At 39.1% G+C, this 26872-nt stretch overlaps 1 protein-coding gene across 32 annotated transcripts in view; it reads right to left on the reverse strand.

The window, feature by feature from the left end:
• Nrxn3 (neurexin 3) overlaps positions 1-26872 on the reverse strand; it is a 1575536-nt gene that overhangs the window by 161942 nt on the left and 1386722 nt on the right. For all 32 annotated transcript variants that reach the window (XR_015004497.2, XR_015004496.2, XM_048449344.3 and 29 more), the window contains one exon: positions 14645-14816. Coding sequence is in view for 30 of the 32 variants with exons in the window: in XM_048449344.3 (XP_048305301.1) it covers positions 14645-14816 (172 nt within the window). In the remaining 2 variants the exon portion in view is untranslated. The remainder of the gene's footprint in view (positions 1-14644; positions 14817-26872) is intronic.

The following is a 26872-nucleotide window of genomic DNA, read 5'->3' on the forward strand; positions in this document are numbered from 1 at the left end:
TTATAGGAAACAAACCCTATTTGTCTGCTTTCTATTTTGAGATTTGAAACTTTAATTTTTGATTGATGGCTTTATTGAAGTTAACCTCAAGATCACTGAGATGCAAAGGAGTCCCTGTTTTGTACATAAAATTCAGTGTGCCTTGTTTTGAATTTTTAGAGTTAAAATGATCGTTGCATCTGTTTAAGATGCCCAACATGGCCTGATATCTTGATAAAGTTGTAAATAATGAGGTGATTATACAGTGAAGGGACACAGCTGTTGTCTCATACAATGGTTTTTTTTTCCCCTTTTTATAAGATCACCTCCTGGTTTTGGTCAGTTGTGAATGTACGCAATAATGCTATAACGATGGTTTTTGTGTTGTACCTTAGGCTTCTATGCTTACTCACCCTTTATAACTACTTTGCTGGTTTGCAAGGAAAATAGCACTTGATTTCACTTATAGGCAGAGTCGACGCAAAGAAGTCAATGCACAGAAACTAAGAATAGGGTGATAATTCTAACGATGAGGGACAAGGGGAGGCAGGAAGCTATAGATCAAAATGGATTTTTTAGTTTGCTTTAAATACTTAGACAAAATTCCTAGCCGGTTTTTTTGTTGTGTTTGTTCCTTTGATAATAGTGAACTAGATTCGAAAATCTCAGAATCATCATGGCAGGAGGTAGGCTGAACTTTCTGTAAAGATAGTCAGCTCTCACGACTCCAACAAAAGACGTCAGCGTCAGGGCAGAGAACTGATGGCCAGAAAATGAAGGCAGCATTTTTGAGACCCCAAACACACAGAGAAGGAGTGGGTCACAGAAAAGATGTTAGGTGTGCCTGCCACCTTTGAAGAGAGGGACTCCGAAAGCTGGCTAGGTCACAGACTGAATGCCTATGAATTCAATAAAAGAGCTGGCAGCTTCTCAAGGGAGAGGGAGGAAAATCTATTGGGATCACTACCGCTTGCAGTTACACAGTGGCAGTAAGAGAACTTGGAGAAATAATACTTCTCATGGCTAGCATCAGCTCTCGCTCTAAGCAAGGTGTGGTATAACACACATCAACACAGGATTCAATCTGTCCTTTGATGTTAAGGATGGGAAAGAGTGTTTGGGTTTTTGTTGTTATTGTTGCGTATGTGTGTTTTGTTGTTTTTCTTTTCTTTTCTTTTGTTTCTGGTGGTGGTGTATGTGTTTTTCCTATTTACCGTATCTGATGTCTTCAAACACATGTAACTAAATTCCCTTTCCAATTTTGTGTCTCTCCAGTTATTGGTCCCAAACTAACCTCACTAGCATTTCTGTTTCTCTGTATAGCTACACTACCGAACTATGTATAGAATATTGTGTCTGGGGATTTAATCCACTAGAAATTATCCTGGTCCCTAAATTTTAAGTAAATAAAATCAGACTGATGAGTCAATAAAAGCATAAATGTAACCTTCAAAATATACATTATCTCTTTCAGAGGTCCCTCATCTTAACATGGCCCATTACAGCTTGTTCATGTAAAATTATATTGCATTTTATTAGAAGATTGCTATGCACATTCCTAAATATATTATCTGTGGTTGTTTTTGCAATACAAGTATAGGTTGAATGATGGCCAGAAAGACCTTCCCTGCAATATCAATTTTGTAGCTGTACATATATAGTATTTATAAATGTGATGTGTAAATAAAATATTTACAGTTAAACGTAAGGTTTCAAAGCCTATAAAATTACTATGTGGCCAGTAAGAGAAAAAGTTTTCAAATCATGGATCTAAATAAAACTGCTCAGGTGCCCCTGGGTATATTCAAATCAAGGTTGTTCCCATCATCAACGAGCTGTGGGACACTGGTATATGCTATTCAGTAGCTCCCAGGCTGGCTTTCTTTATCTCTAAAATGTTAGGAATCAAATCTCTTTCTAGATGTTGTAAGGATTATTTTCAGGATTAATGCTGGGTGGATGCTGCCTCTGTCAGTACTATAAGTCCTTTACTGAAGGATAGCTTCTAATAAACCCTTTTCTCTCTCCAGAATATTCTGTTTTCAGACATTTAGAGGTTTTTGCAATGAAGATCTCACCACTGATATCTAAGAAAACCACATCACCACATTGTGATTAAAATGAAAACAATTTTATCTCAATTGGATATGGCGGGTGGCAGTCGCACAAGGGGCAGAAGTATTCCTCTAGCAAATCTCTAATCATGGGAAGAGCAAGTATTCTGCAGACATTCGGATGTCAGACACCCTAGTAAATTTGCATGTGAATTTACATTTCCCAAGCAGTAGTCTGAGCTCTGTACACAGTTCCAGCTGGAGGGCTTCAGCAGTCACCTTTGGGTTTTATGCTGTTTGCTGCTTTGAACAATGAGTAAATACATTTGACGCTCCCACTGACCCTGAGTCTGACCTCATCAGTGCTTTTATGTGACAGGGCATAACGGTTCTACCCTAATTGCTTCCCACTGAAAGGTGGAGCAAGAGAAAGGTGGGGGAAAAGAAGTTTGTGGATTCACCAAATTTGCACTTTGGGGGAAAAAAAAAAGAGTGAGATGAATACTTCTCTGCTGGAGAGGCTGGAAAAGTTTCATGAAGTTTCACAGTGGCTATGTTTGTTTACAAAATATGGTTATAAAATCAGAAGCCCAAACTCATTAGATCATATATATTTCATATAAACCAGGAGTTTAATTCTATCTCAATAAAACTGTAATAATAATATCTTGTTAGTTCCTCCAGTATGAAAAATACGGATTTTCATGCCAAAGTTTACACTACGTGTGTCTAGAAAGGGCAGCCAAAGTGTGTTGACATTATTCTAGGGAACCTAAGGGCACAACTTATATCCACACACTCATCTCTATCTGGTAGTCAGGTATCATTTAGGCACATGAAGATAACTTTTATTGACTTATTATTGGCTTCTTTCATTGACTATTATTCACTTAAATAATAAGTGTTTCACTACGTGTAATTCTGGGCACAAGATAAGGTGGCAGGTTTCCTTTAAGACACATGGTCTTGAGCTTTGGTTCTCCACATATTAATTTATGACCTGGGAGAGTGAGCTGATCTTAAAAAGAACTTATATGTCTATTTGTAAAGTGATGTCATTTAACGCCTGTATAAATAACCTTGATTTATATACTGGCTTAATGTCTTGGGACAAATTCCTATATGTCAAATATTCATGTATTCCTTCTCCATTGATCTCAAATGTTTTAGCATCGATATCATGCCCTTCTTTATATCTAAATTATATATGCATATATGTAATTATATATACATATCATTTTTTTGCCCAGTGCATGATTACAGTACCTACCTCTTGGGTTTATAGTATAGACTGATTTAAGAACTCAGTGAAATATGTGACACCTTACTGCTCAGTAGAAATACTATGACTACCTGCTCTTGTGCTCATGTATTCATGTGTTCTTCTTCCATTATCTAAAAAATACAAAGCTGAGTTTCAGTTTTCATGGTATATCCATTGCCTAGCATAGGTTACGTGTAATATGTAGAATAAATACGTATTAGATAGTGAGTAAATTTGAACTAAAGGGATGCCTCTATACACATCCATTCTACTGATGATGGTGGAGGACTACCAACATCCAGATAAAGAGGTTTTTATATTTCTAATATTTAAAATAGTGATTCATATTTTTAATTCATTTATAGTATTTGATGTAGGTTTTAGAGATTGATTCCTGTGCAATTGCCGTTCTCTTCTTGTGTATCTAATCCCAAAGTCTTCTTATGCAGCATTGGAATTTGACAAACTCCATTATCTAGGCTGATAAAAAGCATTAAGGACTTATGGAAGGTTGTGTGAGAAAGAAATGCATCTCACACAGCAGATTGTAAATACTACTAGGAATCAAATCAAATCTAAATTAAATCCATGATTTGAAGATTATAAATGTTTTTTTGTCCTTGCCTTACTACTTTCTTCCTTTCTGACCTCCTCCCCACTCTTGTTAGTTAGCTGTGGTATTGACAGGCATTTTAGAAGATTGGAAAGTCATTATCTCTTTGTGATGAGCTGCAATATGACTATAATTGATAGCATAGGCCACTATTAATTAATCTCTCTACTTTATAAAATTATAAAGGATATAATACACACATACACAAACACACACATATGAGTATGTATGTGCATATATATGTATATATATAGTATACATATATTTGTCCTTTATAGAAGAATTCAATATTCTTTTTAGATTTTAAATAAATAGAGAGACCCTCAAATCTTATACAAAATTTAAACAGAAGCAAATAAACTGGAAAGCTTCCTATAAATAAAACTAAGGACTTATATTGGTGTTAGAAAACAGGGAATTCAGCCAACTGTAAGGTAGACAACAAACAAGGACAAAGAAGTCATATGAGATAGTCGGGTTAGTAGTCCTAGAAAATCATAATCAAAGATTAATTCTAAATCATATATCCCAGAACTTTTATTTACAATTAACTATAACTTCTGAGATAATAGGATCTCCAACCTACACCATACACTAAACTTAGTATTTGATGATTGCTCTAATTGAGAAGAACATCATGTGAATTATAATGTTGACATTATTATAGGAGCAAGCTGCTATTAACATTTTTATGTCACGTGATATGTATAATTGTAAAGTCCCATAAAATGTGATCCTCCCACATTTCCAATCTTTAAAGCACTATTTCTAAGATGTGACTTACTAAGTATAAGCATAATAGGTGAAAATGAAGAAATCTTGGTGCTACCAAGGTGGTTCAGTTGGTTCAGAGAGCAAAGGGACTTGTTGCCAAACTCGACAAACTTAGTTAAAATTTTGGGAGTCCACACAATAGAAAGGGAAACCAACAATTGTAAGTTATATGTTTATACACATATAAACACACAATTTTCTTGAAAAAAGAAATAATTTCCCTTATATTTCTCATCAAAAATATCCAGAAGTAATCTCCAAATTTGTATTATTTGTACTATCAAGCTAATTGACTAGAGTGTTTAATTTAGAACTAAAAATACCATATTTTGCTGTGGGACAATGGTTTTACCCTGTAAATATTTGTTTCTTTTACTTCTTTAACAAAATGCTTATTGGCCAGTAGCCAGGCAGAAAGTAGAGGCAGGGCGATAAGAACAGGAGAATTCTGGGAAGAGGAAAGACACATTCTGCAGTCATCACCTAGACACAGAAGAAGCAAGATAAGAATGTCTCACTGATGAAAGGTACCAAGCTATATGGCTTACACAGACAAGAACTATATAAGTTACAAGAGTTAGGAGAAGCCTGAGCTAATAGGCCAACAAGTTTTATAATTAACGTAGACTTCTGTGTGTTTCTTTGAGGCTGAACGGCTGCAGGACTGGGCAGGACAGAAACCTCTGTCAACATATGCTTTTTTAATTTACAAAATTCTATCTTCTCTAAATCACATGGCAGCTTACTAAGAATGAGGAATAACATAACCCAGAACCCAGACTGAGCTGTGTATACTATGAAGTTCAGTAGGAGTATGTAGCAAAATTACTCTTTTTCTGAACAGCCAATAGACTAAAAGCACACCCTGTTCACAAATGAATTGGGTATAAATAATGTCTATAGTTACTGTAATTGCTACCACATTATCTGATATAAATCTTCATTATTATAACAAGCTCTGTTGTGTGTGTTATTTAACTCCTGTATAAATAACCTTGAGTTATATACTAGCTTAATGCCTTGGGGCAAATTCCCATATAACAAATTCCCATATAACAAATATTCATGTATTCCTTTTCTCTTGATCTCAAATGTTTTAGCATCCATATCATGTCCTGATTTATATCTAAATTATATATATATATATATATATACATATATATATATATTCTTTTTGTCTTTTTTGTTTGTTTTGTTTTGCTTTTCAAGACAAGGTTCCTTTGTAGCTTTGGTCTTGTGCGTGATTACACTTAATTTTAGCATTAGCAGGCGTCTGCAGTTTCCATTGAAATGCTTATCATCTACTAAGGGACATTTACAGGGAGGAAAAAGGCTCTAGGCATGATAGAAAATAATTGCATTTAACTTGCAAGATGCATGGCTATTTATCTTGTGACTGGGAATTCACTGAGGAGAAAGGTATGTCTGATAAGACAAAGCATAAAGAAAAATATCTGAAGCATCCTTTCTCCACTTCCCATCCCTCAAGCAAGACCATTAAGCAGTAAAAAAGACTTCCATTTAATAAAGCTCCTTTTGCCTGCTTAGATATGGAGGTAGGAGGTTTAGTGGAATCCTAAAAGAAAAGAGGCTTCCAAAGCCCAACAAATGCCACTTAAGATATGGATAAAGGCAAACATCTATGGATCCAGAGAAGCGCTGTTTCTAGACCAGGCAGCAATTGGAGATTTAGCTTCATAAAATAATTCCAGGGATTACCTTTACAGAAAAAAAATATAATCTGAAGATTTGAGTTAAGGCCAGAATTTCTAAATAAGCCACAAAATTGAGTGCATTACAGCCACAAAGGACCAGGTTGTGTACCAGCATCTCCAAGGGCAAATCAAACTTAAACTCTCTAGGGTGTTTCCTAATCAATAAAGCAAAAACAAATCCCACATTCAACTCTCAGGGTATTTCAAGGTCAAGCTATTTGTTTTGTCTGTGAATGTGGAGTTAATGGCAAGAATGATCTTGTCTACAATTTGATGTGGGCATCATCTACTCCATTTTGCTTCTTTGAAACAAACCCTTCATTGTGGGACTCTTTTTACAACTCTTGATTTCCGAAGAAAGGGAGAACATGTAAGGTGGAAACTCGCTTCTTTGTCAATTCTCCACCTTTCTGAGTAAACTCCAATGCATAAGATTTTCTCAAACAAGCAGACAAAATTATCAAGAACTCCAGCATAGGATTTGGGAGACCAACGCTGCCATGTAACCTTAGACCTACAGACTGTCTGTCCTGCCCTCGAGATATGCTGGAGTGAGTGTGGCACAGAAATTGTGGGAGTAAATCAACTAACCTGGGGTCATAGGGGCACTTGGAGACTGAACTGACAACAAGGAAGCCTTCATGGGACTGCTCTAGGACCTCAGCATGTAAGTCACAGTTTTGGTGCCTGGTTTTCTTGTGGGACTCCTAACAGTGGGAACAGCAGCTGTCTTTGATTTTTTGGCTGGTTTTTGGGACCCTATTCCTCATACTGGGTTGCCTTGCCCAGCCTTAATACAAGGGGGGGGAGGGGAGATGCTAAATCTTACTGTAACTACATATGCCATGTTTTGTTTTATACATGGGAAGCCAGCCGTATTCTGAAGAGAAACAGGGGAGGAGTGAATGGGTGTAGGGGCAGAGGTGAGGTGCAGGGTGAGGGGCAGGGAGAAGAGGAGAGAGGGGAAACTGCAGCAGGGATGAAAATAAATATTAAGGACATTATACTCAGCTGTGTCCAACAAGGGAGAAACAATACTGAGGTGACAGCTGCAAGTACAGTTATCTTCCGTGAGTGTTTAACTGGAGCTAAGGAACATTGGGGGTAGACCAGCAATCTCAGTCCACAATCTTGAATTTACAGATAAAATAACATGGTCTTTTTTTGTTTTTGTGTTTATGGTCAAGGTTGCTGATGGATTTGCTCCATAATCATGTTGTCAGAGAATACAAATATAGCTTAATAAAGGGTATACTGTCACTTCTGCTTAAGAAACACATCTCTGGCAGCACTCCTTTGGAAATTTCCCAAATTGAATGTCAGTCTGAGGCATCATTTAGTTTAAATGGGAGAAAATGAACAACCATGGACCTGGGCCGCAAAGAACCATCTCAGTGAGGGAAACTTACTCAAGGTGGTAAGAGGTGAGTGAGGAGGAAATGGGTCTTTGTCAAAGCACATAGTCAGATTCCGGAAGTCTACATTTAGTCACCATCCTCTCTTGCCTTTCCACATCTCTCTGAGTCACATTGAGCTATTGTTCCTGTGGCTGCATCATATTAGATAGTGTTGATGGTACACGGAGCAAATGGTTAGAATTCTATTGATGACACAATGGAGACTTTGACAGTAGAAAATAGGCAAAAGGAAATAATGCATAAAGTATTGTGTCCTATATTGTTTGATGGAAGCTAATGAACTACAAAAATTAAGTGAAGAAGATGTATTCAAAGTATTTTGCAGCAGGGCATAATTCACAATAAAATAAAAACCTCAGAACCTCAGTAACACCAGCCCCATCACATATACTGAGTGGTTACATGTGCTATATGGCTGTCAGGTCAAACAATACTAATAGTAAGTCGGAAAGAAGAAAAAAAATGGTTTTAGCCTCCTAATATCAGTGATTATCAAACATATCTGCATCTAAAATTCTCAGCGTCTAGCCCAGTGTGTCACAATTTTTTAATGTGAATCTTGTTAAAATGTAAAATCTAGGCATGGACCCTGAAAGTTGGCATTTTAATGGATAGAAAGAGCATCATCATATCATCAGCTACCGCATGTAGTCATGAGACTGGTGTCTGAGTACTGGCCTTTCACTGTCACTTCCACGGGACTTTGATGTGAAACTAAGTAGGCAGTAGTTTAACATTTAAATGTACACATAGGGGTGTGAACCATTTGCCAACCAAGACTACGTAAAGCCCATTAAAATTATTTGACAAAAGAAACACCAATCATGTGAATCTTAATTCAGTCTTCCAGGCATGGGAAGCAAATTCTGCAGTGCAAATATTTAGAAAGTATTGGTCTGATTGATATATTTATTGATATATTTTTCTGTCTGTTGAGGAATTTACTGAGGAGAGCATTTTTTAATGTAGCAAAGAAGGTTCAAACACATTAATTAAATGAGCTTTCCTCTAGCTGCCTTTTATCTCCGCAGTCTTGAATCCAAGTTCAAATACAGCTTTCTGTCTTGATTGTGTTTGTGCTTTCTCATTCCTTTAGCCGGACTTTCCTATCTATGCTTGCCTCCTGTTGAACCGAAAGGAACACAAACACTGAACGGATGAGTGAGCAATGAGATGAGGCTTGCATTAGTGCAGGCTTCCAATCTCGCAAGGCCCGGCATGTTTGCAAGAAAAGCCAAGGAATGAAAACCCCCTGGCTAGGAATTAATGAAAACCTAAGGCCTAAGAAACTTCGGTATCTTATCGTCGGTTTATTTATAGTCTTCAGTTTTAACTCTTCCACGTCTCAGTAGCTTAGCATGAGGTGTATTTGTGCACAATCTCTCGTCTCCCATCATGTCCTCTAGACTACAACAGAATGGCAAGTAATTGAAATACATTTTAAAGGCACTGTTATTAATTTAATGATTTTTTTTGTCATTGATGGTTTTACTCTGAAGCGAAGACATTTGACATGGTGGAAACCTGCTACTGGCTCACAGCGGACAGAAATCACAGATGCTATTCAACATCTTACGATGCTCCTGAGAGCATACCACTGCATCAGCCATAATGCATGACAGAATCACTAAGCCCAAAATGTGAATAGTACCAAAGTTCAGAAACATTACTCCTGAACCTGCTCCAGGCATGGATTTCTGTTTCAGAGAATGTTTTATTTATACATCATCGAGACAGGGAAGTTATCAATAAAATAAGAACTCAGAAATAGTACAATGGGCAGGATGTTTGACGTGGTGCTGCATTTTGAGGATCAGGTAGGAATCTCGAGTCTGTCCTTGTGCTATTGAGACACTGGACAGGTTGTTTAGCCTCTCAGAGTTTGCCGTGCTTGAGATGAATGCCTCCCCAAAGGTCTACATGCTCAAGGGTTGTTTCCTGGATGGCATTATTAGAAGCTGCTGTGCACTTACTTATCATCAGTGTATCCTTTTGGGAGGGTCTTAGACCAATGTGTTGGTGCGGGAGAATTATCTGTATTCTGTCAATCATATTTTAATAAAACGCTGATTGGCCAGGCAGGCAGTATAGGCGGGAAAGCCAGACAGGAAGTAGGGGTGGAACAAAGAGACTGGGAGTATTCTGGAAGCAGAAACTCTCTCTCAGCCATTCCTGTACAGACCACCAAAGAGACAGCATGTAACTTGCCCAACAGAAAAAGGTACGGAGCCATTATGGCTAACATAGATAAAAATAATGGGTTAATATAAGTTATAAGAGTTAACAAAAAGCCTGACCTAATGAGCCAATCAGTTTATAACCTTATGGAGTCTTGTGTGTGATTTTCTTTGTTGCTTGCTGGCTGTTGGGGTACTGGGAGGGACAGAAACCCCAACAAGCCAGCCCTCATACTACAATGTGTATCTTCTCTGTTTTCTGGATAATGAGGTGAAATTTCTTCCACTATGTGTACCTTCACCAGAGACTCAGAAACAAATGAGTTTCTCAAATGCTCAATCTTGGACTGAAAATCCCAGAATTGTGAGTCAAAGCAAATTTTCCTCACTTACAAGTTGGTAAAGTTAATTGCTTCAGATATTGAATACAACCTTCTGATGCATAAGCTTAAGCACACTTTTTTTTTCTCGGTGTTGGTTAATTGTTTCTTTCTCTGGGTTAGTTAATTGTCTCAGGTATTTCAGGAGAGTCAAAGAAAACTGAGTCGAAGAATGATAATAAGAATTTCAGTCAAGAGTACCTCAATTGACTTAATATGCAATATCAAAGGGAAAAATCTATGAGGCCTAGATCTTCTTAACAAGCCCTTGAGTGGGAAGATTGGGGTCCTATGCATTTGGAACTCCTTATCATTCTTCATTTCTCAAAGGGCTGGCTTTCACCTGAAAAGTTCTTAGGGTACCATGACCAGGATCCTGATAGTCCTGGTGACATTATGGCCACCCACTCACAGTTAAGAGTGAATCGTGAACAATCCTATTCAGCTGAGCCTCACAGGGGGCCCAGAGCTAGGGTTAAAATTAATTCCCCACGTTCGGCTCACCTTTCACCTCCCCTCCCTTGTCCTTACCATTGTACTGTGCAGAGAGAGCAATCAGAGGCTTTATAAGGCGTATTTGTCAGTGCCTGGATGATAGCTCTGAGCTGATTCTCTTTTTATTTCCCTCTCCTCTTCCTTAGCCTTTCTATTTTCAGGTTCAAAGGAAGAAGTCACTTTTGAGTTCCGTCCTCCAGAATCAAGTGATAGAAGATCTCAATTGCGATAGAACTATTTCCATCTTGGCTACTCACTGATTCACAAAGAACCCAGGCTGCATGTTCTGGGCCCAGCTGAGCTCTCAATATTTCACTGTAGGATGTTTCCATAAAGCCAAACAAATGCCTATAAATGACTGTGAGAAGGTGCAAGAGATGACCCATTCATCCCGTTTTTCAGTTGGCCCCTTTGGATGTGTTCAGCAGGAGTGACTTCCAAGAGTGTGCCCTCTGAATGAAGCAACTGTAGTGATTAATTGGGAGTAGTTACTCTACATTAAAGAACTGTCCCCTTAAAGTACATATTCCTCTCAATGGCCCACGAGAGCACCCTGTTTTCATGGGGTGAACCACTTGGACTCACTGTGTTAATATTTGTTTTCTTCCTTAAATGTAAATTTTCTACCCCACTTTTCTGGACAACTATCTTTGTGTGGCTACTAAAACTGATGTTTATGGTGAGATACTTCTGAACTTTCTTGATAGCTGCTAGTCATTTGCCATTGTCAACATTATGATTTGGGCAAAAAGAGGACACGTCAATTTATTTTTTTTTTTTGGAGAAATTATGTCAAGATTAGCTAGACTGTGACTTTGCTGCTTTCTCGGACACAGAGACCATTGTGGTTCTAAGTTCAAAATAAACTAAACTTTTTAATATTGTGGTAACGATTTCTTAAGTTTAGTTAAATGCATTCTTTCAATCCCATAAGAAGGAAATTAAGATATTCAAGGTCCATGAGACTGTTAGGAAGTCTTATAAGACTTTTGAAATATAATATGCCTGTAAAGAAAGAAATTGATCTAGGGAGATCCACATTTATGGTTATGCATTTTTAAAATCATCTCATCATCACTGTGGGATCAAGATAAAAAACTGGATCTAATTGGGTAGAGGATAACCTGGTCTTCATTTTGTCCTTCAGTTACTACATTATCTTAGGCTGGCAACAGAATCTGCCTGAGTATATTTTTTGATTTGAGCTGGAGAATAGAAATATCTACTTTACCCAACTCATAGGCTAGCAAATAGTCAACATGAACCACGTGTGAAGTGAACATCTCTAGTAATAAAGCTATCATTTATTGTCTGCTTACATGTTCATCTAGCCTTTTGTCGAGATTTCACATGTGTTCTTCTCACTGAACCTGCACATGACTCTAAAAGTATCATTATGTCTATATGATCAGGCTTGCAAACCAGAGGGGTAGTGAGTCTCAGTGCCTCATGGAAAGTCTGGAACTAGATAACCAGCAAAATAAATGCAAGGGGAAATAAATGAGCAGTGCTGAAGAAGGAATTGGATGCCTTCCCAAACCTAAAGTAATCATCAGAGGAGAAAAATCGGAACTGTTAGAAAGTCTTACCCTTATTTCATGGTTCACTGTTATTTTATCTTGAATAATATGTGGGGAAGGCACCAAATATTTCAATACCTAGAGCATTTCAAGGTCTTAATCCAGTTGCCTGAGACATACAACTGATTAAAAAAAAAAAAGTTCTCAACTGATCAGGTGTCTCTAAGGCACATACGGATAACTGCAAGACTCGACACTACCCAACAATAAGAACATTTATTATAACTGTGTGAGAGTTATCAGTGATGCTAACAGGCGGCAGGGAAAGCACTGCCATTAAAGCCAGGTTTATCCTGCACTGAAAGCCTGCGGGAGACAACTCATAATTTAGAACTAACGACACAAAGGGAGAGGTGTGCAGCAAGTGGCACCGGTGTTCTTAGGTATCTGTGACTTTAAAGTGACCACCCCAATGCATTCTCATTGCTGGCAACACATGTGAGAATTCTCCATTGACTCTGAGCAAGTAGTTAGCATCAACTGGGGAATCTTTGAAGTTCTTCGCAGAAACACAACACACCTCACAGGAGCAATTTTCGTGCCAATGGTAATATGCATAGAGAGAGGAAGATGGACTTTTTTTCTTCTATGAGCAAATAAATGAACAGCTTTTAAGGTCGCTTTTATTTCACTTCCTCTTCCCTCCTCTTTTTACCATCACACACCCCAGGGTTTAAGCAAGAAGCACTTGAAAATAAAGTCTATTTGTGTCCAGGGAATGTGGATGTTGACAAAAAGTTATAGCAACTCCTAGCACCTCTGGCTCTGTCAGATGATCAAAGATAACTTCAGGAGGTTAAGTTTTGTGACAATCTAAAAAAAAAAATTCTAACAGAACTCCATCACTGGCTGAGCTGGCTTTTGGAGGAAATCCAGGATGACAGATATATGAGTAGATAGGGTAATTGATTAGTTAGTATGTTTATTGCATCAGTGCCTTGGGACAATTGCTTCCATAATTCTTAAACCAGGAATGAGGAGAATCTGGATATTAAAGAAGAACCAAGCAGTACACACTATTGATCGGCTTTTAAAATGTAACACTGATTTAAAGCATGAAACCTCAATCGTTGCCTTTAAGCTATTGAGAAAATTATCTTGGGCCGCAAGTATACAAGTTTACGGTGAATATTTCTTTCAGGCCTGATAATTATTAACTAAAATGCCCAGAATCCTGAAAATGTAATTTAAGCTTCATTATCAGTGTGCTCATCTCGGTGTTGAAGAAGTGAGAGAAAACAGACAAAAATGGGGGAAATCGGAGAATCATACAGTGAGTTAGACATGCATCTTGTTCACATTAGTGAAAAGTGCCATCTTCTAAGCTATTTTCTGTCATCTGTCCATTAGGTTGCAATGCAATTATGGAGTAAAAGCCCCTCGCTGGATATTTTCCCTTCTCTTTTTAGGACTTTCATGGCCAGGGCTCAGGACTCTTGGTAGGAGCCTTGAAAGATGAGAGAGGAAGCTAAGGGACTATTTGAATGAGTTTCTCTAAAGAAGCAACCTTCTCTCTCTCTGCCCTTGGTTTGCCATCTGGTTCTGGGATTTTGCTGCTGCACACTCCAGGACTGTGAAATTCAAATGCATGATTAGCCCCTATGCCTCCCATGCCAGCGTGCTTCCTAGGAAAATCACTACTAGGACCAGACTCTAAAGAGCAACACAGGCTTAGTGTGAGCGAGAGAAAATCACTTGGCAAATTCAAATAAATAAAAAACTCTACCCTTGATTTTTCTCATTGCTCCCCTGAGTTAATGCTCATGAAGTCAAGTTTAATAAACTTGCTGCTCTATTCTCTCTGCCACCTCGTTCCATCTGTCCCTGCAATCACACCTAACAACGTAACACCACATAGACCAGATATCTTATCCACTATCTTATGATTATCAACAATTCCCCAGAACAAGGGTGATGTCCCTTTCTTCCACTAGAAACCTTATAATATTTACCTTCAGTATGAACCAGTCAGGCATCATTGGTTTAAGGTTTGCAAATCAAAATGTTCAGTGCATAGTCAGGAAGTCTCCAGAAGCTGCTTATGCTGCCCTAATCTTAAAAAGATAACTTTCTTTCTCAGACAAAAGGCATTGATATATTCTTTGCCTATAAACTGGTGACAGTCATGAGAAAAGATGCCATGACTGTCATAGGTATCAGAGGTGGTTTGGGGAGGCCAAAAGAGAAGATGTTACCTGTAGGATAATGTTCATTTACTGGCCAGTTGTCCACCTGCAGTGTGGCATTGCCGCCATTTCTGGTAAAGCGCACCACGTGATATTTGCCGTCATTGACAGGGGTTCTCTCTTCCTTGATGGAGATGTCCACGGTGCCGATATTGAAGACAACTCCAATTTTCCCTTGTTCCTGTAATAAAGAAATACAAAGGGCATGATTGTCACTGACTGCAGGGTTTACTCCCTTTAAAGTCGATCCTCCAACTAGCAATAAACTTGTAGGTGCCCGGAGGGAGCTGTCAGTATGAAGCTAATAATAGTATCCTATATTTCTCCATGGGCTTTCATCCTGAACATAAAAAAAAATAGTATAAAGCCACCCAAATTGTTCTCACTGGCTGAACAGTAGAAGTTACAGCGTTCAATGGCTGTTGGTGAATATTGATGCTAGTGTGGCAGAAATCTCGACAGTGAAGCGGGGTGGCAGGGGAGAGGATACCAGAATGTTAGAAGACAATGACTGAGATGTTGATATCATAGATGGGTTCCTTCATGTTTTCTGTGACTCCAGTCACACTCAAAAGGTCCTTTGCACAATGGGCAATGAAATTGCAGGGGCTGGTGACTATCAGTCTTCCCAGATTTGTAGCCCTATTGTCCAGTGAAGCTAGAGATAAAACATATTCTGGAGCTTTGGCTCCACAGCAGAAGGTACCATTGGGAGCTCAAAATGACTTTGGAGGCAGAGAAATTGCAATGGATTCTAAAAGACAGACATGATGGCCATGAATAGGAAGATGATGGAGGTGATGGGGGTGGAGATGAGATCATGCACTTCCAGAAAACTGCCCGGAAATGCTGAACTATACGTCACAATGCTATTATAACTCTTCCTCTTACAGCCTAATAATTGGTTATGACTAAGAGTTGGAATTGGTATTCACAATGAAACAAAATGAAAGTGGCCTTCCTGGTCAGATACAGTCAGCTTCTTTCAGCCTCCTGGAAGAACAAGACAGCTCGGCGGAGGATCAGCATGGATGGAGCAAGAGAGAAGGACGAATATTTTTTTCTCCGTCTTTCTAGTTGTCTGGCTTATTGGCACCAGGCTGGGCACCTGGTAGTAATAAAATTTAGTTGTCATTCTGACATTTACAAATCTGAGTCACAGTATTTCTTCATCAGCCTTTCTTATCCACTATTCATTTGTTGGAGGAGTGGATGGGGGGAAGAACGAGGAAAGGAAAAGGGAGAAATGAAAAATGGTACAGATAAAGAACAGAATTCACACTACTTAAGTTCTAGAAAATTTTTATACATGCTCAGATTTAGTATTCATTCATTCACTCATTAATTCATTCACTCAATACATAAATGTATTACTACGCACTTAGTATACTTATAAATTAAGGTTTCTTGTAGAATGCATACTGGTTTATATTTTGGTGCAATTCATTTAGTTTCCAATGAGGTATGCTGTCTTCAACTTGCCATTTATCTTTTTTGTCCCTCCTATGGAGATACATCTCATACCTGATTAAATAAATGACCAAGACCAAGAGTCTTGATTTTAGAAGGGGATAATATAGACGGACTGATGAATATGTTGTCGGAACTCAGAAAAGCAGACCCAGAGTAGACATCATTGCTTCTTTTGTGCCCACAGAGTTTGTTGCAGGACACAAATGATTGCCTGCATTTCTAATTTTGTAAACCTTGTAAAAAGTATTCCAGTGCCTTCCCACATGACGACTAAACAGATTCTTTTCTGTTTATTGGTATCAGTGTGATCTTGGATTTGTTTTGGTTTGTTTCATCTCTCTATTTAAAGAACATACCCAGCCCTGGGAATTATGGAGCAATGGTCAGTATGATAATGTCTTCATTACTGTGCTCAGGGTCATAATGAAGAATATTATGATACAGTTCAACTTTTTTCTTTGAGCCTCAGGGAATTTGGCAATAACATAACACATTTGTTCTGTCTTGGAGAGGTGGCGTTCATTATTCATTTCTTTAAGGATGTGGGCAAGAATAGGTAGGTGGGTGTTCATGCCCTCCTAGGGAAATAAGCCAGGGTATAAAAGCCTGAATCACCACATATTCGCAGGATGACAGAACTGGAGGAGTTAAAAAGCCACAACTTCAGATGCCATTGCTCCTCTGCCCACCCTACATGTGTGGGCTGTTTATTGAGTTGCGGTTCTTCCTTTGAGAAACTACTACATCAATCCCGTATGAGTGGAAAAGCCTGCTGGTGATTCAGCTCAGCTGTGAGTCACTAATTAATCATAGCTAGAGAGCAGTGTTAGCGTTCTAAAGGGAATGGAGACCTCAGCGCTCTGCAGCATTCAATGACAGTGGGGGCAAAGGACAGTTCTGGCTCACGGAGTTCGTTGATGGGCAAGATACATTCTTGGGCAGATTTTCTGCAAGATCCATAATAGATTTAGGACAAGAAAAGATTTAATCTCTACCAGAATAAATATTTGGTCCTTATCTTAGGTGCCACACATTTGCCGTTAGAGTCAGGACATTGAAAGGATCTTAATCCTGTCCGCACATTGCCAAATCCAGAGTGGCCCCTCTCCCAGATTGTTCTCTTTGCGCCTCACAGTGGTAAATGTGGCTGTGCTAGACCTCAGATGCTGTCTCTTTATTCGCAGTAATAAGATTTCATTATCATCATTTCCTTGTCATTTGTCACGGGACCTCAGTGGCATTATAATCCGCGGCTAACTGCTTCGTTGCAGTTCATTAGAAGTCACGGAAGCCTTGTGGCAAATACCCATACAGTTGCCCAGGCTTAAATCGATCATAACCGCCGCCATGAAAATAAACTCCTGTGGTTCACGCGTCTACAGGAGGAGAGAAGTGGATAAAAAACACATTAGCTTCGCCTCATCTCCCACACCCCCCACACCCTGACCTTGTGGCAACTTACTTAACTAATCTGAACCCATTTTTTTTTAAATAATACGCTGAGGGCAAATATCACTTTCCCATTCTTCAAATGACTATTATAATGAAATAATACGGTTTGTGTGATGAACGCTGCCGTAGTTGGCTTTCTCATTTACTAATATGTATGTGTGCATATGTGTGTTTGCAGGTGTGGATGCACAGTGTAGAAGCTAGCAGACAGCCTCAGCTATTCCCTCTGACACAGAGGCTCTTATTGGCCTGAAGCTTACCCATTAGGCTAGACTGGCTGGACAGTGTGCTCCGGAGATCTTTCTCCCACGCACTGAGGTTACAGATACATGCCATCATGTCTGCTGGTATTTTTTTAAAATGTGGATGCTACTGATTAAGGCAACTGCTCTACAAACTGAGCCATCCTATCATCCCTACTTATTAGCATTTTCTAAGTTAGAACTATATAAAAATATGAGGTGGATGAAAATGGAAAGGGGGGGGACTGTGTAGTCATTTTCCCATAAAAAAAATGACCCGACCTGTCATTATTAGTGAATTTAATTAGTTCAGTAGAACGATCATGCATGGGTTTTAGCACAGTACAATAAAATATCACCTCTAATTTATTAATAATAATAAAGCTTCATGACCTTTGCAGTTTACTTATAAAAGGGCATGTAATAAGAGGGAGGGGCAAATTGCTATCCCCGAAGCCTGTTGTGTGGATTACATGTGAAGCATCTGCCACGTGTCTACTAGACTTCCAGGTTGCAATATGTCACTCCTTTCTCTTCTCATTAGTGTAACTGAAAGCAGTAGTGTATGCTAAGGCCTGGTTGGTTTGGCAGGCATTGCCATCAAGATCTAGTGTGAAAATAAATATAAATTTTTGCAAACAGAACTTTTATTCAGGGTTGATTTTCAGTCACAACTTTGTAGCTGCTTTCTTGCCACATTTTTTGGCACCTTTTATAAGCCTTTTGAACACAAGAAAATGTAGTTGCAGAAACAATGTGGCTATAAATTTTAATAACTCCATGGCCTTTACCACTAAAGCTAGTACCAAGACAAACACTTCAATCTGTGTTCTTTCTTGATATTAAAAAAAGACAAGTGGTAAATCAGAAGGCATTACCAATCATCTTCAAGTGCATTCTAGAGGAAACCTGAATGGTACAGAAACATCTGCTTTCCACAGTTAGTAATTCATTCCTTATCAATAATGACTATTTATGAGCTCACACCTGGTTCTTCAAATGAACCTAGACTCAGCTACCTGATCCTCAATCAGCCACATTATGATTAATATGGCCTACATAACCCCAGGGATGCTATAAGCTCTAGGGTGAGGACTTAGGAGCAGAAATATACAGGGACAAAAGATAATTTTCAGGAATGGAGGAGGAGCTCCCCAATGACCATCTCTTCATTTCTTCCACAAGGCCTCTGGGGAAGGCGACATGCACCATCCCCTACTTCCAAACATTGGAGCTGACAGAAACAAAACAGCAGTTCTCAAATGTATGCCCAGGAGATGTTCACTGGAAACAGCTCTCGATGGTGCCACAGTTCGACTTCTCACAAAACTGTCTGTTCAGTAATAGACAATAACACAATAAAGCCACGTGTAAATGATGCTTCCGTGCCTATGCACAACAAGACCTTGGCAATATTCCAGTCCACTTTCTACTAAAAAAAATAGTTAATAGTACTATTCACTACATTCTTATAGTTCTCTCCTAATTAGAGGCTCACAGTAAGAGCAACCTTTTGCATTTCTTTGTGATGGACAGGCCCAGGAGTTCGGGGTCAAGTAATTGTCATTGTTCCATCACACATATAATTTCTGGTATGAGACTTGCCAGTGCCCTCCCAGTGCTGTGAATCACTGTCCCCAGAAAATTCTTAGTAGTGGTTGCTTTGTCATTTTGGGTCACTGAGTGAGGGTGGTAGCAAATTAACTTCCAATGGACATGGCTGAGGAACATTGCTTGTGTGCTTTGAGTACAGAGTGTTCTAATCTACCACTTCTGCCTGACAGTCACATTCTGAATACTCAGTATTTATTTTTAAATAGGATTGCCTCATAATTTCTCATAATTACCCACTATTGAATATATGTGACAAGAAGAGTGTTGAAGGCCAGATTCTAAGTATGTCTGACTTGAACTTACGGGTTCTCCACTGAGGCACAGTTCTGTGTCATGTATTACGTGTTGCAGTTCAATGTTAATCATGCCTCTTCATGACAGCAATGTGTTCTGAGGGGAATATATCTGGGTGTATAGTCAATGCACAAGCATCACACAGTGGGCTTACACTGTCTGATACAGAATTGGTGCTCACTACATGACCCAGTGTCACAGAACTACATTTCTAAACATTATCTCTGTTGACTAAAATGCCACTCTATAATGTGTGACCATATTTATATCAAAAGTTATTCTCACTGTAAAAGTATATACTTCATGTCCACATCAGTCCCAGCCATATCATCTAACTTTTGTATTCAAAGAACCTAGTAATTAAGGTTTTTTGCATATAAAAATTTTACCAGAGCTTTGTAAATAATTATTAGATGAGTGATGAATTGAACTGTGTGGTTGTGAATTTGAAAAAGAGCATCTTTGCCACTGGAGTCTAAACAGAATTTTTATGGTATTAGCAAAAATAGATCATTATAAATATGCTCAGATTTCATACAATAAAAGCAAAACATATATTTTTATTTTGTCTTATAAATGCAATGTGCAAACACATAAGATTATAGGGCATAACTTACCTTTTTCACTAGATAATTTCAATTAAGGGGGCATTTATTAACTTTTTTAGGAATAAAATATGCTGCAGTCAGTAGAACACAGTTTGAACATTTTGGGGTCTATCATTTGTCTTTTGAGGAAGATCATTACCTGCATTTTTAAATGAGATGACCAACTTTTTCCAAAGCATAAGACAATTAATAGTTGATAAGAACTAAAGATGCATTTTCTGTATGTGGAGCTACATAGTATTGAATGATGGGCAGAATGGAAGAAACAGGACATCTTTAAGAAATCTCACTGATAGGAGCAGCCCAGAGCTACTCAACTCACAAGATTCCAGCCATGATAATGTGAACTTCCATTGCTATCTGCTGACAATATTCTCTACCCATTCACCTGAGAAGCTTGAATGTGGCGATAACAGAAGATCAGAGCAGAAGAAAATATGTATTCTGGGTTCTAAAACAAGTTGTGAATTAGATTTTAAAAAAATAGAGAGCATTGAGACTCTACATTATTGCATCCATGTCCTGCTGAGCAGATCTCTCAACTCTCTGATTCTCAAGCTACCTACCTTTATAAAAGTGAGAAGCGTATTACATAGACACTGTAACATCAGATGCAGACTGACTGCAATGAATAAAAAAATGGGAAATCTAAAACAGGACCCACAAAGAGTGATAGAATGATGATGTTAATGGTGGGGCATAGGGGGTAACGAATGAGGTGTCTTTGAGGACAACTGATTGAAAACCAGCCTTAGAGGTAACATGTGAATTGTAGGCATGCATGAGCCTTTCACTGTGGATACTGCTCTATTTGGAATAACTATATCTCATTGGAAATTGACTCCAGGATCTTTACCAGCTGTCCTCAGAAAATTCATGCTAAATGGTAGAGAAACTAATTCTGTTTTCCTAGATCTGTATAACTTGCAGTGACCTCTGTACCCATTCCACAAAGTTACAACGACCTCTCCTCCTGATGAGAGATGTGCTCTCCCTAGTGTTCCGCTGATGTCTGCTTACAGGAGGTCAATCAATTAAAGCGGATTAGATGTACAATCTGAAACGCTAACAGAGGGCCAAGGGAGATAAGACTGATAAATAGCTCAAGACAGCTCCATCTCCCACATTAAGCAAATTTTAAAGAGGATGACAGTTTAGGACAGAAGGAACTCTGACCTGAAGAGAAAAGAACCAAGAAAGGACATAGCAACTGGTCCAAATTTAAAAAAAACAAACAAAAAAAAAAAAACAAAAACAAAAACGCAAATCACAACCACAACTTTGCTTGTCACCAGTAACAAATGGCATCCTGAGTCACTTGGTCCTTCAAATCACCCTGAATGTCTGCTTCTCAGTCACTGGCTCATTTGGCGAAGTTTAAATATAAGATAAAAGAAGATGTTCATTTCTGGAAAACCAGTGTTTTGCCAAGATCTGTGGCAATCTCCTGGCAGTAAGCGGGTGACAGGCAAAAAGACAGCGCTCCAAAAAACCCAACATGACTAACATCTCCTAAAAATGCTTTACCCCACCTCTGCCCCCAATCTCTAATAGATTATCAAGGGCCACCAATGACCTCAGTAGAAACCTCAAACTCTGTTCTCATAGTAATAGAATTACAGGTATCAAAATTAAAATGCACATTTCAAATCATCTAGAATTCTCCTAGAGTACCTTGCATAATATCTACTTGTCAACAAAGTGCAGTCTCAGAAACAAAAGTCAGCACCACCTACGGAAACATTAGAATTTTAAATGTTGGGCCTAATGAGACCTTCTGAATCTGAAACTTTGGACTGGGACTTAGTGATGTCTGAGAAAGCCAATGTAGTGATGCAGATGCTTGTGTAAGTTTGGAAACTGCTTCCTGACGTTTGCGTCTCAATTCTGCGTGGGCTCTACATGATTTGTGCTAATTCTTCTATATGATCTTTCTAAACCTCTTACCCACTAACTCACTGCTGTGACTTCCTAGAAAAATTTCTCAGTACCTTTCCAGTGGCATAATAATATCAGCTGCTCTCCCAAGTCCTGCCAACTCTTGACCCTTTATTTCAAAGTGGGTACTTTCAGTCATTTTCTACAAAGAAGCATGCCTCTTCCTTGGAAGTAGGTATTCTGGGCCAAGTGAGGATGAGTATAAGGTTTCTTATGTAAGGAACTCAGCAAACACTTAGTAACCCTTGAGCCTTGCTCTGTGGCTGTAGAGAAACCTTTAGTGACTCTCCAAAGGGCTTCACTATTTATGTCTTATATATTTATTGTATCACGTATAAGTGAAAGTTTTTATGGTCTCAGGGTGAATGGATCTTACTAACTATAAACACAATCCAAGCATACTTTCTCTAATAGGTAAGACACTCAGTCACTCCCACAGAGAAATCCCCAGTAAATACTCTAGAGAACTTTCTGGCCGAGGAAAAAAAAAATCCTGGTAGATACATTCAAAATAGAGATTCAGTATGACAAGCCACCAGGATATAGAGTGTAGATTGTAGCAATTTTTAAATGATTTGTTTGAGGACAAAATATATGAATTTAGAGGAAACACATAAACCTGAACCAAGGATCAACAGACTCAGCTGAATCTAATTGCTTTTTTTTTTGGTTTCATAAATAAAGTTCTGTTGGGATGTGGCTATACCTATCAACGTACTCTTTTTGCTCTATTGTTCCTAGATGCCTTTGTATCACCACAGCAGAGGTGAGGAGTTTTTTTCATTCACTCTCTGATCCTCTACATTTAGCTTCCTGACCTTTACTCTTATTTTGTTCAGTAGCTTATGTTTAAGTATCCAAAGAACTCAAATGAGCGGGGAGGGTCAAATGGGGAAGATGTACCCTACCCACTCATTTACACATTGCAGATACTCCAGACTGGCCCCATTGTTCTGCACTGACCCACTTCATTCCTTTTGCTTATTTACTTTTCACCGGGACAGATGAAGAACATGCTGGGAATGTGATACACGGAAGTAGGAAGTCACTGGCTAGAGCAACAAAGGCTCTGTTACAGACCTTCCACATTTCAGGCCTGTTCCAATTCCCCTGGAAAATAAACCCAGGTACTTGCAGTGTACAGAGATGGGATTCCATCCAACACAGGCAGTTTAACCTGGGCCTTAAGGGACGGGTTCCCAATGAATCGTAGGCTTTCCTTATCACCTGATACCTATCGTAAGTCAGAAAGCCCCTTCGTGGAACTTGGCATGTGTTGGGGGAATTTCTGTCTCACTGTGATCAAGCATGTTGATAACCAGTGCATTACAAATCCCCTTCATAACTATTATCTGGCAGATAGAGTACAATTCTAATAAGGGGAGACAAGATATATAAAGAATCCACCAATTAAGCATGAAACTAATCTGTCTCGGATCCCACTGGGGTGGTCTAGACACTGAAAGCAATTCAGCCTAACACTGTTTGAAGGCGGTCAGCTGTGGATGCAGAGAAATAAATCAGAGGTTTCAGGCAAAAGATGAGAGGAGCTGGTAACAGCCTGGTAATGGAAGAGATGGGGCAAAGTTGTAAGTTATTAAAATTGCAATGACATGACATTACTTCCAGAAACTATATCTAGTTCTACATGAGTGACTCATGTATGTGTTCAAGGCCTGAGACTCTAGAAGACAGCACACATCAGTCAGATGTTGGGATTTCACTTCATTGTATTAGATAAAACAAGAGAGGAGAAGAGCATTGTGGTACAATGAATATCTCAGTCTCTAGGCCCCCAGTGCATCTGCAGGACACGTAACAAATAGTGAATAATGGAGCACTTTCAGTCTACCTGCAAGGGGAATCCGCTGTGCCATCATCTTGGAATGAACACACTGAGATAAGGGCTCATTTTTCCTTTCCTTGTTATTGTAAACAAAATGGCCAGGAGACACTCATATATCAGTACTGCTTGTCTGCACACAGAGACTGTGGGGCATGCGTCCTGCAGATAGTGTTACAACTGAGTGTTTCATCCAGGTGGTATTTTATGGTCATCCTTTTCATCAAATAGCATGACTATAACATTCCCTCTTGGGTTAGATGAGCATTTCTAATTCAAAAGGTTGATTATGAATTACTCCCAATCGCACTTTAAAAAGACAGACAGACACACACACACACACAGAGAGAGAGAGAGAGAGAGAGAGAGAGAGAGAGAGAGAGAGAGAGAGAGAGAGAGAGAAGAGAGAGAGAGAGAGAAGAAAGGGGTGAAATTTAAGCATCCGAAGAACATCAGGAGGAGACAGAACAATTGACCTCTGAGACAGCATCACAGGCTCTGCAGGTGAGAGTGGTGTGAACCCGACAGAAGCATTAAAGGGAAGGCAATTCCCGTCTGCCAGGGTGGGAGGAGTGCAGGTGACCCACATCCAGGATTTAAAAGCAAATCTCGGGAGCCAACTTCTGTGTGTTGAGGAGTCTATTATGGCATTATTAGAAAACACTTGACAGCTATGTGCTCTTTCTTTAAGCATTTTATGTGTATGAGAGTTTTGTTTGTATGCATGTCTGTGTACCATGTGATGCCTGATGCAGAAGATGGTGCCAGGGTCCCTGGAACTGTAGCTGCCATCATGGTACTTGGAAATGAACCTGGGTCCTTTACAAGAACAAATGTTCTTAACTGAGAACTATTTCTCCACCCTGCATGCTATGTAGTCTTTTGAAAAAAAAAATCATCAAGGACCAAGACTTCTCATTTCAAATTACTTGAACTTAGCTTTCTATTTTCAATTTCCTTCAAATAGACATACATCCCTGGAAGAGCAGAACACTGCCCTTCCCCTGACATTGTATATGCCATGAGTGTCCAGAGAACAAACCCTAGCATCAGATACACTCTTATCCAAGGAGCACAATATAGCAAGCATTCTGTAATGGCAATTAAACAGCACAGTCTTTCTTCTTCCTCTTCTTTACAAGTGCCTTACAATCTTATTCACTAATATGAAGATGTGAAAATTTTCATCCAAGAGGTCAAGAAACATTGCCAGAGGAATTAAACACCTGCTTGTGCATGTGCATTTGTGGGTGCCAATGTGTGTGTGTGTGTGTGTGTGTGTGTGTATGTATGTGTGTGTGTGTGCATTTGAGGAAGACCTCATATATCCAAATGTTGCTTTCTCTAACCTCTTTTAAGTAAACACACGGTGACTTAAGAGAAAATAGGTTCATCTTTTTCTGTCAGAGGACAGAGCAGTAAAAATTTAGCCCTTGAACAGTACCAAAATAGTAGAATCCTGAGCTTTCATGGCTATATAAGTCTTCTCTGAAATGTGAATCCATCATAGTACTGAACTCAGAACAAATTATTAGGCTTTAGGATAACCCAAAATGGTGAGGGGTGATCCAGAGTCAATGTAAGCTCTGTTGAATGTAGCTGGTGTTTAGGGAATATATAAGCAACCTGCAGAAAGCATGGATTTTCTTAGCTTTACCTAACTCAAAGCTGAGTGGAATACCCTCTTGCAGCAGTAAAAGAGATATTTCTTTGCAGAGAATTAATTTCTCTCAGCCCAGATAGAGATGAAAGCAGCTCCACAGGGATACCCTCACAGAGACATCTTTGATTACCCAAGTTTATCTATTCAATGAACAGTGAAATTACATATTTGTATAGGTTTATTTAAGTGCTGTAAATATGTATGTGCAAAGTGCACAGCAGGAGTATGCTGGGGGAAGGGGTAGAAACATACATGCACAGAGGCTAAAAAAAGGACATTCAGTATCCTCCTCCATCACTCTGTGCTTTCTTCTTTTGATGTGGCATCTCATGTTACACCTAAGCTCTTATTTTGGGGGCATAGGTTGGACTGCACCTCACTTTAATGTGCTGGGATGCAAATCCTTGTCCTTGGATTTGGACAGTGAGTGCGTCTCATTATTCAGACCTCTCTCTATCCCCTTAATGATGCTTTGTAATGGAACTGGTTTTGCTCTAGTCTTACCATGGGAATTGTAAGTGAAGAATATGAAATTTATTTTCTAGGCCTCCCACTGTATAGATCCATACAATGCTCAGTAAATATTCATCTGAAAGTGCTGGAGTGGTGAAGGTTCCTTTGCCTTCACCTACAGCAACAGTTTAGTAGAGAAGGTCCTCAGGATGGCTATCTCCAACCAGGCTTCAGTTTTTGCAGTAGCCTGTTTTGGGAGAGAACTTTTGAATATGAGATGTGCACTGTGCCTCTCAGGGGACTACGGGTTATTTCTCATAGCCCGCTGATGAGTCTTCAGCATCTTCATCACCAGCAGGCTTATGCTTCTTAAGGACTTGCTCCATGGACTTAATGAGGGGATTAAAACCCATTAACAAGATCTTTAAATGACTCTGATTCTTCATTTGTACTAGATTCAAACTAGGGTCATAAAAAATTTCAAGCAACTGTGTTGTGACTAAACACTGCCTGGGACACTTTGACAGACACTAGACGCATGAATTGTTCATCCTTCCAGGGTTTAAACTAGGGGTTGGTTTAGTGGCAATGATTTGGGGCAAGATGACTTTGATAAACTGTAATTGCTTGCTAACTATACATCCGTGGGCAAATTGA

Source organism: Myodes glareolus, chromosome 11 (genome assembly GCF_982192425.1).
Source record: "Myodes glareolus chromosome 11, mMyoGla1.1, whole genome shotgun sequence".
NCBI lineage: Eukaryota > Metazoa > Chordata > Mammalia > Rodentia > Cricetidae > Myodes > Myodes glareolus.